Genomic DNA, 18,724 nt, shown 5'->3' with positions numbered 1-18,724 from the left:
GTTTTAATGTGTCTCTCTAAGTGGCACGGTAGCGCAGTGGTTAGCACTGTAGCTTCACAGCGCCTGGGTCCCAGGTTCGATTCCCCGCTGGGTCACCGTCTGTGCGGAGTCTGCACGTTCTCCCCGTGTCTGCGTGGGTTTCCTCCGGGTGCTCCGGTTTCCTCCCACAAGTCCCGAAAGACGTGCTGTTGGGTGAATTGGACATTCTGAATTCTCCCTCTGTGACCCGGACAGGCTCCGGAATGTGGCGACTGGGGGCTTCTCACAGTAACTTCATCGCAGCGTTAATGTCAGCCCACTTGTGACAATAATAAGGATGATTATTATCTCCTCTTCAGGTGCAGAAGTTCAGGGGTGACGTCTGTGCTGATGTAAGTGACAAAACAAAAATATATGTGCGCGCGTTCTTATCTCTGTCTCCCTCTGTGTGACTCTTTCTCTCCATTCAATCTCTCTCTAACTCTGACTATCTCTGTCTCTTTCTGAAACTGTAACTCTTTGTGTGCGACAATGTGTGTCCGTCCATGTGTGTCCGTCCCTGTGTGGTGCGTTTTTGCAGCTGTGTGCCTCCGTGTCCATGTGAGTGTCGGTGTACGCTGGTGTGTGCCTGGGCGCCGGTGTGCGCCGGTGTGTGCCTGTGCGCCGGTGTGTGCCTGTGCGCCGGTGTGTGCCTGGGCGCCGGTGTGCGCCGGTGTGTGCCTGTGCGCCGGTGTGTGCCTGTACGCCGGTGTGTGCCTGGGCGCCGGTGTGTGCCTGGGCGCCGGTGTGTGCCTGGGCGCCGGTGTGTGCCTGGGCGCCGGTGTGCGCCGGTGTGTGCCTGTGCGCCGGTGTGTGCCTGTACGCCGGTGTGCGCCTGGGCGCCGGTGTGTGCCTGGGCGCCGGTGTGTGCCTGGGCGCCGGTGTGTGCCTGTACGCCGGTGTGTGCCTGGGCGCCGGTGTGCGCCTGTGCGCCGGTGTGTGCCTGTGCGCCGGTGTGTGCCTGTGCGCCGGTGTGTGCCTGTGCGCCGGTGTGTGCCTGGGCGCCGGTGTGTGCCTGGGCGCCGGTGTGCGCCGGTGTGTGCCTGTGCGCCGGTGTGTGCCTGTACGCCGGTGTGTGCCTGGGCGCCGGTGTGCGCCTGTGCGCCGGTGTGTGCCTGGGCGCCGGTGTGTGCCTGGGCGCCGGTGTGCGCCTGTGTGTCGGTGTGTGCCTGGGCGCCGGTGTGCGCCTGTGCGCCGGTGTGTGCCTGGGCGCCGGTGTGTGCCTGGGCGCCGGTGTGCGCCTGTGTGTCGGTGTGTGCCTGGGCGCCGGTGTGCGCCTGTGCGCCGGTGTGTGCCTGGGCTCCGGTGGGTGCCTGGGCTCCGGTGGGTGCCTGGGCGCCGGTGTGTGCCTGGGCGCCGGTGTGTGCCTGGGCGCCGGTGTGTGCCTGGGCGCCGGTGTGCGCCGGTGTGTGCCTGTGCGCCGGTGTGTGCCTGTGCGCCGGTGTGCGCCTGGGCGCCGGTGTGTGCCTGGGCGCCGGTGTGTGCCTGGGCGCCGGTGGGTGCCTGGGCGCCGGTGTGTGCCTGGGCGCCGGTGTGCGCCTGGGCACCGGTGTGCGCCTGGGCGTCGGTGTGCGCCTGTGCGCCGGTGTGCGCCTGGGCGCCGGTGTGCGCCTGTGCGCCTGTGCGCCGGTGTGCGCCTGGGCGCCGGTGTGTGCCTGGGCGCCGGTGTGTGCCTGGGCGCCGGTGTGCGCCTGGGCGCCGGTGTGTGCCTGGGCGCCGGTGTGTGCCTGGGCGTCGGTGTGTGCCTGGGCGCCGGTGTGTGCCTGGGCGCCGGTGTGTGCCTGTGCGCCGGTGTGTGCCTGGGCGCCGGTGTGTGCCTGTGCGCCGGTGTGTGCCTGGGCGCCGGTGTGTGCCTGGGCGCCGGTGGGTGCCTGGGCGCCGGTGTGTGCCTGGGCGCCGGTGTGTGCCTGGGCGCCGGTGTGTGCCTGGGCGCCGGTGTGTGCCTGGGCGCCGGTGTGTGCCTGGGCGCCGGTGTGTGCCTGGGCGCCGGTGTGTGCCTGGGCGCCGGTGTGTGCCTGTGCGCCGGTGTGTGCCTGGGCGCCGGTGTGTGCCTGGGCGCCGGTGTGTGCCTGGGCGCCGGTGTGTGCCTGGGCGCCGGTGTGTGCCTGGGCGCCGGTGTGTGCCTGGGCGCCGGTGTGTGCCTGGGCGCCGGTGTGTGCCTGGGCGCCGGTGTGTGCCTGGGCGCCGGTGTGTGCCTGGGCGCCGGTGTGCGCCTGGGCGCCGGTGTGCGCCTGGGCGTCGGTGTGCGCCTGGGCGCCGGTGTGCGCCTGGGCGCCGGTGTGCGCCTGGGCGCCGGTGTGCGCCGGTGTGCGCCTGTGCGCCGGTGTGCGCCTGGGCGCCGGTGTGCGCCTGGGCGCCGGTGTGCGCCTGGGCGCCGGTGTGCGCCTGGGCGCCGGTGTGCGCCTGGGCGCCGGTGTGCGCCTGGGCGCCGGTGTGTGCCTGGGCGCCGGTGGGTGCCTGGGCGCCGGTGTGTGCCTGGGCGCCGGTGTGTGCCTGGGCGCCGGTGTGTGCCTGGGCGTCGGTGTGTGCCTGGGCGCCGGTGTGTGCCTGGGCGCCGGTGTGTGCCTGGGCGCCGGTGTGTGCCTGGGCGCCGGTGTGCGCCTGGCCGCCGGTGTGTGCCTGGGCGCCGGTGTGTCGGTGTGCGCCTGGGCGTCGGTGTGCGCCTGGGCGCCGGTGTGCGCCTGGGCGCCGGTGTGTGCCTGGGCGCCGGTGCGTCGGTGTGCGCCGGTGTGCGCCTGTGCGTCGGTGTGCGCCAGTCAGTGTGCCTGCGAGCCTGGGGGCACGAGTCTCCAGCTGCGTTGTGCTCTCGCTTGAGTGCAATGCAGCCAGGGAATGCCGCGAGAGGCTTGCGGCGAGCCTCCCGACAGGTTCCATGCCTCGCGAGATTTTCTGGAGTGCCGCGAGACGTCGGAGTCAGAGCACCGTCCCAAATGAGCATGACTGACTGACGCTCGCGGAAGTACAAAGAACAAAGAACAAAGAAATGTACAGCACAGGAACAGGCCCTTCGGCCCTCCAAGCCCGTGCCGACCATACTGCCCGACTAAACTACAATCTTCTACACTTCCTGGGTCCGTATCCCTCTATTCCCATCCTATTCATGTATTTGTCAAGATGCCCCTTAAATGTCCCTATCGTCCCTGCTTCCACCACCTCCTCCGGTAGTGAGTTCCAGGCACCCACTACCCTCTGCGTAAAAAACTTGCCTCGTACATCTACTCTAAACCTTGCCCCTCTCACCTTAAACCTATGCCCCCTAGTAATTGACCCCTCTACCCTGGGGAAAAGCCTCTGACTATCCACTCTGTCTATGCCCCTCATAATTTTGTATACCTCTATCAGGTCGCCCCTCAACCTCCTTCGTTCCAGTGAAAACAAACCGAGTTTATTCAATCGCTCCTCATAGCTTATGCCCTCCATACCAGGCAAGTAGGTTGTAAACTGCTTAAAACCTACCTGCGCGGGATCCAGCGGCCTCCCGCGGTTCTTCCGCCTGCCCAGGGAGGCTGCAGCCGGACACCGATCAGTGCTGGTCCACACAAGGGCAGTTGGGGGGGGGGGGGGGGGGGCTGAAGAGGGGGGTACCTATAGCAGGGTGTCCTCACTTGATGGTGTGGGGTAGTGTCCATGTGTGTGGGGAGTGACATTTTCCATGGGTGTGGGGCACCCACAAGCACAAGTGTGGCCTGAACCAGTGGGAAACTCCCCCGGGCCCAGAAAACTGACATTGAATAGCGGTGGGGAACTCGCCGGCAGAGTCGATGGGGAACTCACTGAAACACACACCACTGACTAACTTGGGTATTTTGGGGGGGAATTTCGTTGTGTGTGTCCGTGCACTTTTGCATTCGTGTGGCCTGTGTGTCCAAGTGAACTAGTGTGTTTGTGCTTTGTGTGCCTCTGCATGGTGTGTGCCTTTGTCTCCATGTGAGCAAGTGAGACTGGGTGTCTGTGCCTGGATGTCTCTGTGCTTGTGTGTCCGTGTGTACCTGTGTATTTTTGCATCCATGATATATAGCGTCAGTTTGTTCTTGAAAAGTGTATACATAAAATTGTATCTTTGTTTTCTCGCCAATAAAATCTTTAAAGTGTTTCTCTCTGGCCACAGCAAAAACACTTTGTTTTAAATGTGTTTCTCCCGAGCCCACCGAAACACATTGTATCAGAGTTACCGCCGGCTCGAACTCTGACCGATTATTAGGCCGGCAACTGAGTTCGAAAAGTCCTTCAAAATTGGTGTTAAAATCCCTTCTGGACTTCCGAGAGCTCATTGAGAAGGCCTTCGATTTGAAATCGGGACCGTACCTCAAAGTGGCACTTTCCTGTGTATTTTCAAAGTGCTATCGCTGCCAGAAAATGTTCTAAAAATCGTGTTCCTGTATTTTTGCATCCATGTGGCCTGTGTGTCCAAGTGAGTCTGTGCATCTTTGTGTGTGTACTTCTGTGCATTCGTGATTTTGTGTGTCCTGTAGCTTGTTTGTGTGTCTGTGTGCATGTTTGTGTGTCTGTGCGCATGTTTGTGTGTCTGTGCGCATGTTTGTGTATCTGTGCGCATGTTTGAGTGTCTGTGCGCATGTTTGTGTATCGGTGTGTGTCTGTGCGCTTGCTTGTCCCTCCTGCGCCCCTGCGCGTGCCTGCGCGAGATGGTCCACATGTTTAGTGTGCATATTTTCACACTCGCACTCTACCTCTCTTCCCACAGGCTGTTCGCCTGATCTCCAGCCAGTTGCCAGACAAAATATTGGAGCTGAGCAAATTACTCCAGGTAAGTGTGTTCCCCCTCCGAACTCCCAAAGGCAACTGCAGGACCTTCAGAGAGGACACTGGGGGAGGCGGGGAGGCTGGGGGAGGCGGGGTGGGGGAGAGGCTGGGGAAGGCGGGGTGGAGGAGAAGCTTTCAGATCATTCCCCAAAAAAGAAGCATCCTGCAGAGAGGGCAACACAGCCGCGAGAGAGGAGGAGACAGAGATGGAGACAAAGAGGGCGAGACAGGGGAGAGGGAGAGGGCGTGGTGGGGAGAGGGAGAGGGCGTGGTGGGGAGAGGGAGAGGGTGTGGCGGGGAGAGGGCGTGGCGGGGAGAGGGCGTGATGGCGACAGAGCGGGCGGGGGCGGGACGGGGAGAGAGCAGGCGAGAGACGGAGAGATGGAGAGAGAGAGCGAGAGATGGAGAGATATCAGGCTTCATTCAATCAAATGGGAACAAAGTCTCCTGGAGTTGGAGTGTCCCAGCACTCGAAGGCCGAGAAAGACAGGGCTATTGAAGGCAACTTGCGTTCTGTAAGGGGCCTCAAAGGGTAACGCACGGCCCCACATAGCCCGGTTTTGTACACTGGGGGCACCGCTCGTGGAATATGCCCCTCCCAAGACCCATGCAGGGGGCCCCCAGCCCAATCGTGCGTGAGCAGAAAATGCCACCTTGGTGCCAGCCTGGCACTGCCAATGTGCCAAGCTGGCATTTTTTGCACATGCGTGATCGAGCCAGGACCCTCCCATAGTGCATTCGGAGTGGGTGGGGAATTGCTTCAAGGAGGTCCGAGGTTAAAAATGCCATCCCGATCTCTCGCAACACTAGGGGAGTTCCGGCGGGCAGAGCTCCCCAATGTCCCCAAAGGCTGTATGCGGCCTTGACCATTGCCGGGAAACGTGCGGTTAAATGCGCTCGCTACGTTCCATTTAGTTGTATTGAGCCCATAGAGACAAACAGAGAGACAGACTGACAGCACGGTGGAGCAGTGGGTTAGCCCTGCTGCCTCGCGGCACCGAGGTCACAGGTTCGATCCCGGCTCTGGGTCACTGTCCGTGTGGAGTTTGCACATTCTCCCCGTGTTTGCGTGGGTTTCGCCCCCACAACCCAAAAGATGTGCCGGGTAGGTGGATTGGCCACGCTAAATTACCCCTTAATTGGAAAAAATGAATTGGGTACTCTAAATTTAAAAAAAAAAGAGACAGAGTGATAGAATTCATAGAATTTACAGTGCAGAAGGAGGCCATTCGGCCCATCGAGTCTGCACCTTGGAAAGAGCACCCTACCCAAGCCCACACCTCCACCCTATCCCAGTAACCCCACCCAACACTGAGGGCAATTTTGGACACGAAGGGCAATTTATCCCGGCCAATCCACCGAACCTGCACATCTTTGGACTGTGGGAGGAAACCGGAGCACCCGGAGGAAACCCACGCACACACGGGGAGGACGTGCAGACTCCGCACAGACAGTGACCCAAGCCGGAATCGAACCTGGGACCCTGGAGCTGTGAAGCAATTGTGCTAACCACCATGCTACTGTGCTGCCCTACATAGGTGGAGAGAAAGACAGACAGACTTAAGAGCGAGACATAGAGAGAGGGTGACACAGGGACGGAGAGAGAGAGGGATGGAAGGAAAGAGACTGAGAGAATCTGATGATCCCGGGCCAGACTCCAACAGATGGAGGGAGAGAGAGTAGGTGAGGGAGTGATCCCACAAGATTGCGAACAAGTGTGTAAATGCACGGAGGAGTGTGCATTTGTGAGCGAGAGCTAATTGAATAACTTGCTGTTCGTCAGTAATGATGAGATTCGCTGACTTGTTCGTGACATCAAGGCAGCATCCGACCGGGTGTGCCACCATGGAGTCCAAACTGGAGTCAATGGGAACCCTGGGGATGACTGCACAATATTCGGCTCCATTCGCGACTCCTCGGATAATGAAGCAGTCCGTGTCCAAATGCAGCAAGACCTGGACAATATCCAGGCTTGGGCGGACAAGTGGCAAGTTACATTCACACCACGCTTGTGTGGCTTTTACAATTTATCGAACTGACTTGGATGACGGGACTGAAGGTGCAGTCACTAAATTTGCTGGCGACACAAAGATAGGTAGGCAAGTAAATTGTGAAGAGGACATAAGGAACTACAAAGGGATTATAGATAGGTTAAGTGAGTGGGGAAAAGATCTGCCAAATGAGAACAGTGTGGGAAAATGTGAAATTGTGGCAGGAAGAATAAAAAAGAAGCTCATCCATAGAATCCTGACAGTGCAGAAGGAGGCCATTCGGCCCCTCGAGTCTGCACCAACCCTCCAAAAGAGCACCCTGCCCAGGGTCACTCTCCCGCCCTAGCCCTGTAACCCCACCTAACGGTTGGACACTAAGGGGTAATTTATCACGGCCAATCCACCTAACCTGCACATCTTTGAATGGTGGGAGGAAACCGGAGCACCCGGAAGGAACGCATGGAGCGAAAGTGCAAACTCCCACACAGACAGTCACCCAAGGCCGGAGTTGAACCCGGGTCCCTGGCGCTGTGAGGCAGCAGTGCTAACCACTGTGCCACCGTACAAAATGGTGAGAGATTGCAGAGCTCTGAGATTCAGAGGGATCTGGGTGTCCAAGAGCATGACTCACAAAAGGCGAGTATACAGGTACAGCAAGTAATTAGGAAAGCTAATAGAATGTTATTGTTTATTGTGAGGGGAATTGAATACAAAAGTAGGGAGGTTATGCTTCAGTTACACAGGACATTGGTGAGACCACATCTGGAGCACTGTGTACAGTATTGCTCTCATTTAAGGAATGATGTCAATGTGTTGGAAGCAGTTCAGAGAAGGTTTACTGGGTAAGGACCTTCAGCCCGATGATGGATGGAAGGGGATGATCAGTGGAGGGGGGAGGCCGGGAGGGTTGAAGGTTCGACATTTGTCTCGAAGGGCGGCAGACGCTGTGGTACAGAGCGATCTGATTGTCCTTGTACATGGATCACAAAAATGTGAGCACGCAGGTAACAGTCGGCAATCAAGAAGGCAAATGGAGCGTTGGTCTTCATCGCAAAGACAGGGAGAGGGGAGTAGGTGAAGTATAACCGGTAGGGAAGTCTGGCTACAGTGTTATGGGCCAGGATTTCGAGAACCCCAAAGTGTATCATGGAGTTCACCTGACCCACAACTTTTACTAGATTGTGGTACGGGGAGCACACGGCCCACTCTACAGGGGTGGTACAGCAGAAATGGAAAAGTATTTTTTAAAGCAAAACAATGTTTATTCTATGAACTCAAGTTAACCTTTTTAAAACATACAGTGAACATCTTAGCAACCGTCAATTCAAATACAACCCCCAAAGAATACAACACTAAGTAATACTTAAACTTTCCTTTGAACATCCATAAGACTTAAAAACACCTTTTACCAGAAGCACATCAGGTTAAAGACACTACTGTTATTAGATTTAAATCACCAGGATCGATTTACAGTCTTTAGATTACAGAGGGAGACTCTAATACACCTTTGGCTGTGACTGCAGCTATCCAGCTCTGAAAACAAAACTAAAACACACCCTGCAGCAAACAGCCTGAAACGAAAGTAAAAAGCTGACAGACAGCCCAGCTCCACCCACTCTCTGACATCACTGCAGTAATAAACACCCATTTATTAAAGGTACTCTCACTACAGATATTTATATACACACCTATTTATAAACACCCATTTCTTAAAGGTACTCTCACATGACAACAGACATGCAGGGCCTTGATTAGGCCTCACCCAGAGTAATGGGTACAGTTCTGGTCTCCTTACCTGAGGAGGGATGTACCGGCATCGGAGGCCGTTCAGAGAAGGTTCACAGGGCCGATTCCCGGGACGGAGGGGGTTTGTCAGATGAGGAAAGGTTGAGCTGGTCGGGGCCTGTACCCATTGGAGTTTAGAAAGAACCAGAGGAGATCTTATTGAAACGGATCAGATTCTGAGGGGGGGCGGTGACAGGATGGATGCTGAGAGGATGTTTCCCCCTCGTGGGGGGTGAAATCTTGAGCTGGCGAAGGCATGATTTAAAAATGAGGGGAAGGGGGTCTCCCATTGAAGACTGGGATGAGGAGGAATTTCTTCTCTCAGAGGGAGGTCAGTCTGTGGAATCCTCTCCCCCCGAGAAGCAGCGGAGGCTGCGGGTCACCGAATATATTCAAGGCCCGAGTCAGAGAGATTTCTGATCGTCGAGGGTTATGAGGGGGACAGGGAGGGAACTGGCGTCGAGGCCCAGGGTTCAGATCAGCCACGATCCTGTCGATTGACGGAGTAGGTCCGAGAGGGACGGATGGTCGCCTCCTTCCAATTTTTGTGCTCGCCCCCGGGTCACCAGAGGGTGAAAGGTCTCGAGGGGCCGAATCGGGCCTACTTGGATTGGGTTGGATTTCTTTATTGTCACGAGGTACAGTGAAATGTATTTTTCTGCGAGCAGCTCAACAGATAATTAAGTACATGAAAAGAAAAGGAAATAAAAGAAAAAAACATAATCGGACAACACAAGGTACTTCTGCTCCCCTTTATGATCTTTGTTTGTTTTGTTCCCACAGCAACCAGGCATCCTGAACCTGGGCGATTTGACACAGATCCACGGAGAGCTGGATATTCCCATCCCAGACCCCCCCAAGAAGGAGGAGGTGAGAGGACAGGGGGGTGGGTGAGGGGAGGGTTGACGGCAGGGGTGAGAGGAGTTGCGATGGGACTGGTGACAGGGAGGTTTGGGGGGGGGGGGCGCGTTTTAGTTACACAAAGCCAGTCTCTGGCCTTCCCCATGACCTCTCTCTCTTAGCCTATGACCTTGTCAAAAGAAAAGATGACAAGCTCGCAGAGCCTGCAGTGGTTGCGGGGCAGGGGATGGAGGTTGGTCAACCAATTGGCAAGGTGGCAGGAGATTGAGGCTGAAGGTTGAAGGGCGAGCGCGGGTAATGTTACATTTCCGAGGGGTCTTGGGCCGCACCCAAAGTCTCTTCCAGCCGACCAAAGTGTAGTCCGTGCAAAGGCAATAGGTGACCGTTGGTAAATTAATCTGTCTCGGAGATTGGGCGTCCTCCTGTTCCTGTGTAACAGGCTGGCGAAGGGGCTGAATGGGCCTCCTCCTGTTCCCTGTGTAACATGCTGGAGAAGGGGCTGAATGGGCCTCCTCCTGTTCCCGTGTAACAGGCTGGAGAAGGGGCTGAATGGGCCTCCTCCTGTTCCCGTGTAACAGGCTGGAGAAGGGGCTGAATGGGCCTCCTCCTGTTCCCGTGTAACAGGCTGGAGAAGGGGCAGAATGGGCCTCCTCCTGTTCCTGTGTAACAGGCTGGAGAAGGGGCTGAATGGGCCTCCTGTTCCTGTGTAACAGGCTGAAGATGTGGCTGAATGGGCCTCCTCCTGTTCCCGTGTAACAGGCTGGAGGTTCCCGTGTAACAGGCTGGAGAAGGGGCTGAATGGGCCTCCTCCTGTTCCCGTGTAACAGGCTGGAGAAGGGGCTGAATGGGCCTCCTCCTGTTCCCTGTGTAACATGCTGGAGAAGAGGCTGAATGGGCCTCCTCCTGTTCCCTGTGTAACATGCTGGAGAAGGGGCTGAATGGGCCTCCTCCTGTTCCCGTGTAACAGGCCGGAGAAGGGGCTGAATGGGCCGCCTCCTGTTCCTGTGTAACAGGCTGGGGAAGAGGCTGAATGAGCCTGCTCCTGTTCCCCGTGTAACAGACTGGAGAAGGGGCTCAATGGGCCTCCTCCTGTTCCTGTGTTACAGGCTGGAGAAGGGGCTGAATGGGCCTCCTCCTGTTCCTGTGTAACAGGCTGGAGAAGGGGCTGAATGGGCCTCCTCATGTTCCTGTCTAACAGACTGGAGAAGGGGCTGAATGGGCTTCCTCCTGTTCCTGTGTTACAGGCTGGAGAAGGGGCTGAATGGGCCTCCTCCTGTTCCTGTGTTACAGGCTGGAGAAGGGGCTGAATGGGCCTCCTCCTGTTCCTGTGTTACAGGCTGGAGAAGGGGCTCAATGGGCCTCCTCCTGTTCCTGTGTTACAGGCTGGAGAAGGGACTTAATGGGCCTCCTCCTGTTCCTGTGTAACAGGCTGGAGAAGGGGCTGAATGGGCCTCCTCCTGTTCCTGTGTAACAGGCTGGAGAAGGGGCTGAATGGGCCTCCTCCTGTTCCCCTGTAACAGGCTGGAGAAGGGGCTGAATGGGCCTCCTCCTGTTCCTGTGTAACAGGCTGGAGAAGGGGCTGAATGGGCCTCCTCCTGTTCCCCTGTAACAGTCTGGAGAAAGGGCTGAATGGGCCTCCTCCTGTTCCTGTGGAACAGGCTGGAGAAGGGGCTGAATGGGCCTCCTCCTGTTCCCGTGTAACAGGCTGGAGAAGGGGCTGAATGGGCCTCCTCCTGTTCCCTGTGTAACAGGCTGGAGAAGGGGCTGAATGGGCCTCCTCCTGTTCCTGTGTAACAGGCTGGAGAAGGGGCTGAATGGGCCTCCTCCTGTTCCCTGTGTAACAGGCTGGAGAAGGGGCTGAATGGGCCTCCTCCTGTTCCTGTGTAACGGGCTGGAGAAGGGGCTGAATGGGACTCCTCCTGTTCCCGTGTAACAGGCTGGAGAAGGGGCTGAATGGGCCTCCTCCTGTTCCTGTGTAACAGGCTGGAGAAGGGGCTGAATGGGCCTCCTCCTGTTCCCTGTGTAACAGGCTGGAGAAAGGGCCTCCCCCTGTTGCTGTGTAACAGGCTGGAGAAGGGGCTGAATGGGCCTCCTCCTGTTCCTGTGTAACAGGCTGGAGAAGGGGCTGAATGGGCCTCCTCCTGTTCCCCTGTAACAGGCTGGAGAAGGGGCTGAATGGGCCTCCTCCTGTTCCTGTGTAACAGGCTGGAGAAGGGGCTGAATGGGCCTCCTCCTGTTCCCCTGTAACAGTCTGGAGAAAGGGCTGAATGGGCCTCCTCCTGTTCCTGTGGAACAGGCTGGAGAAGGGGCTGAATGGGCCTCCTCCTGTTCCCGTGTAACAGGCTGGAGAAGGGGCTGAATGGGCCTCCTCCTGTTCCCTGTGTAACAGGCTGGAGAAGGGGCTGAATGGGCCTCCTCCTGTTCCTGTGTAACAGGCTGGAGAAGGGGCTGAATGGGCCTCCTCCTGTTCCCTGTGTAACAGGCTGGAGAAGGGGCTGAATGGGCCTCCTCCTGTTCCTGTGTAACGGGCTGGAGAAGGGGCTGAATGGGACTCCTCCTGTTCCCGTGTAACAGGCTGGAGAAGGGGCTGAATGGGCCTCCTCCTGTTCCTGTGTAACAGGCTGGAGAAGGGGCTGAATGGGCCTCCTCCTGTTCCCTGTGTAACAGGCTGGAGAAAGGGCCTCCCCCTGTTGCTGTGTAACAGGCTGGAGAAGGGGCTGAATGGGCCTCCTCCTGTTCCCGTGTAACAGGCTGGAGAAGGGGCTGAATGGGCCTCCTCCTGTTCCTCTCCAATGCTGTCCGCCATTTTAAATCGGCCTGGCGCAAAATGGGCCACGGGTGAATCCTCAGGCAGTAGTTGAGTTGCCCCCACCCTTACCCCCAGCCCCGCCTGTCCCCTCACTCCACCCTCTCCAAAGGACTCTTTAACACAGGCTGTGATCTCCATCCGTAGGAGAACGGCGACAAGGCGTCGGACACGGAAGACGAGAAGGAGAAAAAGAAGGAGAAACGTGAGTACTCCTGCTGGCTGAACCAGGATGGTCCTGAGGCAAAATACGGTCGAGGCAGCGATCCGTCTCCCCCAGTCTGCGAGGAGCGCCGTCAACTCACACGGTCCTCCACCCAGCTCCTCGGATCGGAGGTGGGGGCCGTGACCTGGGCACTTCCTGCTCTCTGTTGGGCCTCAGCGCCGGACGAAGGCGCCTGAGGCCATGAAGGAGGGGTGCGGAGGGCGCTGGGGAGGGGAAAGTTCAAAGTGCAAGCACCGTGGCAGTTAATCCTTTGCTCCTTTTCAACTGCAGCGCCTAAATGTGGTCTGCTGAAGGCCAATGAAAAGATCATGACGTTAGTCCAACTCGTTAAGCCGGAATTGAGGCTGCTGAAGGAAACGTGCATTATGGTGAGTCACACGATCTCGGAGAGGCATCAAGCCATCACAGGGAGACAGACACAATACAGAGCACCTCTGCACTGCCCCAGTGTCAGCATCGAGCTCCCCCAGTGTCAGCATCAAGCTCTCCCAGAGACAGGTATAATACAGAGCTCCCTCTACACTGCCCCAGTGTCAGCATCGAGCTCCCCCAGTGTCAGCATCGAGCTCCCCCAGTGTCAGCATCAAGCTCCCCCAGTGTCAGCATCAAGCTCCCCCAGTGTCAGCATCGAGCTCTCCCAGAGACAGGTACAATACAGAGCTCCCTCTACACTGCCCCAGTGTCAGCATCAAGCTCTCCCAGAGACAGGTACAATACAGAGCTCCCTCTACACTGCCCCAGTGTCAGCTTTGAGCTCTCCCAGAGACACGTACAATACAGAGCTCCCTCTACACTGCCCCAGTGTCAGCATCGAGCTCTCCCAGTGACAGGTACAATACAGAGCTCCCTCTACACTGCGCCAGTGTCAGCATCGAGCTCTCCCTGAGACATGTACAATACAGAGAACCCTCTACACTGCCCCAGTGTCAGCATAGAGCTCTCCCAGAGACAGGTACAGTACAGCGCTCCCTCTACATTGCCCCAGTGTCAGCATCGAGCTCTCCCAGAGACAGGTACAATACAGAGCTCCCTCTACACTGCCCCAGTGTCAGCATCGAGCTCTCCCAGTGACAGGTACAATACAGAGCTCCCTCTACACTGCCCCAGTGTCAGCATCGAGCTCTCCCAGAGACACGTACAATACAGAGCTCCCTCTACACTGCCCCAGTGTCAGCATCGAGCTCTCCCAGAGACGGGTACAATACAGAGCTCCCTCTACACTGCCCCAGTGTCAGCTTCGAGCTCTCCCAGAGACAAGTACAATACAGAGCTCCCTCTACACTGCCCCAGTGTCAGCATCGAGCTCTCCCAGAGACAGGTACAATACAGACCACCCTCTACACTAGCCCAGGGTCAGCATCGAGCTCTCCCAGAGACAGGTACAATACCGACCTCCCTCTACACTGCCCCAGTGTCAGCATCAAGCTCTCCCAGGACAGGTACAATACAGAGCTCCCTCTACACTGCCCCAGTGGCAGCATCGAGCTCTCCCAGAGACACGTACAATACAGAGCTCCCTGTACACTGCCCCAGTGTCAGCATCGAGCTCTCCCAGAGACAGGTACAATACAGAGCTCCCTCTACACTGCCTCAGTGTCAGCATTGAGCTCTCCCAGAGACACGCACAATACAGAGCTCCCTCTACACTGCCCCAGTGTCAGCATCGAGCTCTGCCAGAGACACGCACAATACAGAGCTCCCTCTACACTGCCCCAGTGTCAGCATCGAGCTCTCCCAGAGACAGGTACAATACAGAGCTCCCTCTACATTGCCCCAGTGTCAGCATCGAGCTCTCCCAGAGACAGGTACAATACAGAGCTCCCTCTACACTGCCCCAGTGTCAGCATCGAGCTCTCCCAGAGACAGGTACAATACAGAGCTCCCTCTACATTGCCCCAGTGTCAGCATCGAGCTCTCCCAGAGACAGGTACAATACAGAGCTCCCTCTACACTGCCCCAGTGTCAGCTTCGAGCTCTCCCAGAGACAAGTACAATACAGAGCTCCCTCTACACTGCCCCAGTGTCAGCATCAAGCTCTCCCAGAGACAGGTACAATACAGAGCTCCCTCTACACTGCCCCAGTGTCAGCATCGAGCTCTCCCAGAGACAGGTACAATACCGACCTCCCTCTACACTGCCCCAGTGTCAGCATCAAGCTCTCCCAGGACAGGTACAATACAGAGCTCCCTCTACACTGCCCCAGTGGCAGCATCGAGCTCTCCCAGAGACACGTACAATACAGAGCTCCCTGTACACTGCCCCAGTGTCAGCATCGAGCTCTCCCAGAGACAGGTACAATACAGAGCTCCCTCTACACTGCCTCAGTGTCAGCATTGAGCTCTCCCAGAGACACGTACAGTACAGCGCTCCCTCTACACTGCCCCAGTATCAGGACGGAGCTCTCCCAGAGACAGGTACAATAGAGCTCCCTCTACACTGCCCCAGTGTCAGCTTCGAGCTCTCCCAGAGACAGGTACAATACAGAGCACCCTCTACACTGCCCCAGTGTCAGCATCGAGCTCTCCCAGAGACACGTACAATACAGAGCTCCCTCTACACTGCCCCAGTGTCAGCATCGAGCTCTCCCAGAGACACGTACAATGCAGAGCTCCCTCTACACTGCCCCAGTGTCAGCATCGAGCTCTCCCAGAGACAGGTACAATACAGACCTCCCTCTACACTGCCCCAGTGTCAGCGTCGAGCTCTCCCAGAGACACGTACAGTACAGCGCTCCCTCTACACTGCCCCAGTATCAGGACGGAGCTCTCCCAGAGACAGGTACAATAGAGCTCCCTCTACACTGCCCCAGTGTCAGCATCAAGCTCTCCCAGAGACAGGTACAATACAGAGCACCCTCTACACTGCCCCAGTGTCAGCATCGAGCTCTCCCTGAGACACGTACAATACAGAGCTCCCTCTACACAGCCCCAGTGGCAGCATCAAGCTCTCCCAGAGACACGTACAATACAGAGCTCCCTGTACACTGCCCCAGTGTCAGCATCGAGCTCTCCCAGAGACAGGTACAATACAGAGCTCCCTCTACACTGCCTCAGTGTCAGCATTGAGCTCTCCCAGAGACACGTACAGTACAGCGCTCCCTCTACACTGCCCCAGTATCAGGACGGAGCTCTCCCAGAGACAGGTACAATAGAGCTCCCTCTACACTGCCCCAGTGTCAGCATCGAGCTCTCCCAGAGACATGTACAATACAGAGCACCCTCTACACTGCCTCCATGTCAGCATCAAGCTCTCCCAGAGACAGGTACAATATAGAGCTCCCTCTACACTGCCCCAGTGTCAGCATCGAGCTCTCCCAGAGACAGGTACAATACAGAGCACCCTCTACACTGCCCCAGTGTCAGCATCGAGCTCTCCCATAGACAGGTTCAATACAGAGCTCCCGCTACACTGCCCGTGTCAGCATCGAGCTCTCCCAGAGACAGGTACAATACAGAGCTCCCGCTACACTGCCCCAGAGTCAGCATCGAGCTCTCCCAGAGACCGGTACAATACAGAGCTCCCTCTACACTGCCCCAGTGTCAGCATCGAGCTCTCCCAGAGACAGGTACAATACAGAGCTCCCTCTACACTGCCCCAGTGTCAGCATCGAGCTCTGCCAGAGACAGGTACAATACAGAGCTCCCTCTACACTGTCCCAGTGTCAGCATCGAGCTCTCCCAGAGACACATACAATACAGAGCTCCCTCTACATTGCCCCAGTGTCAGCATCGAGCTCTCCCAGTGACAGGTACAATACAGAGCTCCCTCTACACTGCCCCAGTGTCAGCATCAAGCTCTCCCAGTGACAGGTACAATACAGAGCTCCCTCTACGCTGCCCCAGTGTCAGCATCGAGCTCTCCCAGAGACACGTACAATACAGAGCTCCCTCTATACTCTCCCAATGTCAGCATCGAGCTCTCCCAGTGACAGGTACAATTCAGAGCTCCCTCTACACTGCCACAGTGTCAGCATCGAGCTCTCCCAGAGACAGGTACAATACAGAGCTCCCTCTACACTGCCCCAGTGTCAGCATCGAACTCTCCCAGAGACACGTACAATACAGAGCTCCCTCTACACTGCCCCAGTGTCAGCATCGAGCTCTCCCAGAGACACGCACAATACAGAGCTCCCTCTACACTGCCCCAGTGTCAGCATCGAGTTCTCCCAGAGACAGGTACAGTACAGAGCTCCCTCTACACTGCCCCAGTGTCAGCATCGATCTCTCCCAGAGACAGGTACAATACAGAGCTCCCTCTACACTGCTCCAGTGTCAGCATCGAGCTCTCCCAGAAACACGCACAATACAGAACTCCCTCTACACTGCCCCAGTGTCAGCATCGAGGTCTCCCAGAGACACGTACAATACAGAGCTCCCTCTACACTGCCCCAGTGTCAGCATCGAGCTCTCCCAGAGACAGGTACAATACAGAGCTCCTCTACACTGCCCCAGAGTCAGCATCGAGCTCTCCCAGAGACATGTACAATACAGAGCTCCCTCTACGCTGCCCCAGTGTTATCATCGAGCTCTCCCAGAGACAGGTACAATACAGAGCTCCCTCTACACTGCCCCAGTGTCAGCATCGAGCTCTCCCAGAGACAGGTACAATACAGAGCTCCCTCTACACTGCCCCAGTGTCAGCATCGAGCTCTCCCTGTGACAGGTACAATACAGAACTCCCTCTACACTGCCCCAGTGTCAGCTTCGAGCTCTCCCAGAGACACGTACAATACAGAGCTCCCTCTACACTGCCCCAGTGTCAGCATCGAGCTCTGCCAGAGACACGCACAATACAGAGCTCCCTCTACACTGCCCCAGTGTCAGCATCGAGCTCTCGCAGAGACTGGTACAATACAGAGCTCCCTCTACACTGCCCCAGTGTGAGCATCGAGCTCTCCCAGAGACACGCACAATACAGAGCTCCCTCTACACTGCCCCAGTGTCAGCATCGAGCTCTCGCAGTGACAGGTACAATACAGAGCTCCCTCTACACTGCCCCAGTGTCAGCATCGAGCTCTCCCAGAGACACGCACAATACAGAGCACCCTCTTCACTGCCCCAGTGTCAGCATTGAGCTCTCCCAGAGACACGCACAATACAGAGCTCCCTCTACACTGCCCCAGTGTCAGCATCGAGCTCTCCCAGAGACAGGTACAATACAGAGCTCCCTCTACATTGCCCCAGTGTCAGCATCGAGCTCTCCCAGAGACAGGTACAATACAGAGCTCCCTCTACACTGCCCCAGTGTCAGCATCGAGCTCTCGCAGTGACAGGTACAATACAGAGCTCCCTCTACACTGCCCCAAGTCAGCATCGAGCTCTCCCAGAGACACGCACAATACAGAGCTCCCTCTACACTGCCCCAGTGTCAGCATCGAGCTCTCCCAGAGACAGGTACAATACTGAGCCCCCTCTACACTGCCCCAGTGTCAGCATCGAGCTCTCCCAGAGACACGCACAATACAGAGCACCCTCTACACTGCCCCAGTGTCAGCAGCGAGCTCTCCCAGAGACAGGTACAATACAGAGCTCCCTCTACATTGCCCCAGTGTCAGCATCGAGCTCTCCTAGAGACAGGTACAATACAGAGCTCCCTCTACACTGCCCCAGTGTCAGCATCGAGCTCTCCCAGAGACAGGTACAATACAGAGCTCCCTCTACACTGCCCCAGTGTCAGCATCGAGCTCTCCCAGAGACAGGTACAATACAGAGCTCCCTCTACACTGCCCCAGTGTCAGCATCGAGCTCTCCCAGAGACAGGTACAATACCGACCTCCCTCTACACTGCCCCAGTGTCAGCATCGAGCTCTCCCAGAGACAGGTACAATACAGAGCTCCCTCTACACTGCCCCAGTGTCAGCATCGAGCTCTCCCAGAGACACGTACAATACAGAGCTCCCTCTACACTGCCCCAGTGTCAGCATCGAGCTCTCCCAGAGACAGGTACAATACAGAGCTCCCTCTACACTGCCCCAGTGTCAGCATCGAGCTCTGCCAGAGACACGCACAATACAGAGCTCCCTCTACACTGCCCCAGTGTCAGCATCGAGCTCACCCAGAGACACGCACAATACAGAGCTCCCTCTACACTGCCCCAGTGTCAGCATCGAGCTCTGCCAGAGACACGCACAATACAGAGCTCCCTCTACACTGCCCCAGTGTCAGCATCGAGCTCTCCCAGAGACAGGTACAATACAGAGCTCCCTCTACATTGCCCCAGTGTCAGCATCGAGCTCTCCCAGAGACAGGTACAATACAGAGCTCCCTCTACACTGCC

The 18,724-nt window shown here is 57.1% G+C and overlaps 1 protein-coding gene across 1 annotated transcript in view; it reads left to right on the top strand.

Moving 5' to 3' along the window:
* Window positions 1-323: 323 nt before the first annotated feature.
* LOC140417934 (proteasome activator complex subunit 2-like) overlaps window positions 324-18,724 on the top strand; it is a gene marked incomplete at its 5' end in the record, with an annotated part of 34,235 nt that continues 15,834 nt past the window's right edge. Inside the window, 5 exons of the mRNA XM_072501366.1 lie at window positions 324-371; window positions 4,721-4,783; window positions 9,339-9,425; window positions 12,370-12,427; window positions 12,719-12,816. Coding sequence (XP_072357467.1) covers window positions 324-371; window positions 4,721-4,783; window positions 9,339-9,425; window positions 12,370-12,427; window positions 12,719-12,816 — 354 coding nt within the window. The remainder of the gene's footprint in view (window positions 372-4,720; window positions 4,784-9,338; window positions 9,426-12,369; window positions 12,428-12,718; window positions 12,817-18,724) is intronic.

Source organism: Scyliorhinus torazame, chromosome 5, assembly GCF_047496885.1.
Source record: "Scyliorhinus torazame isolate Kashiwa2021f chromosome 5, sScyTor2.1, whole genome shotgun sequence".
NCBI classification, from domain to species: domain Eukaryota; kingdom Metazoa; phylum Chordata; class Chondrichthyes; order Carcharhiniformes; family Scyliorhinidae; genus Scyliorhinus; species Scyliorhinus torazame.
This window is presented reverse-complemented; position numbering and strand designations above follow the sequence as displayed.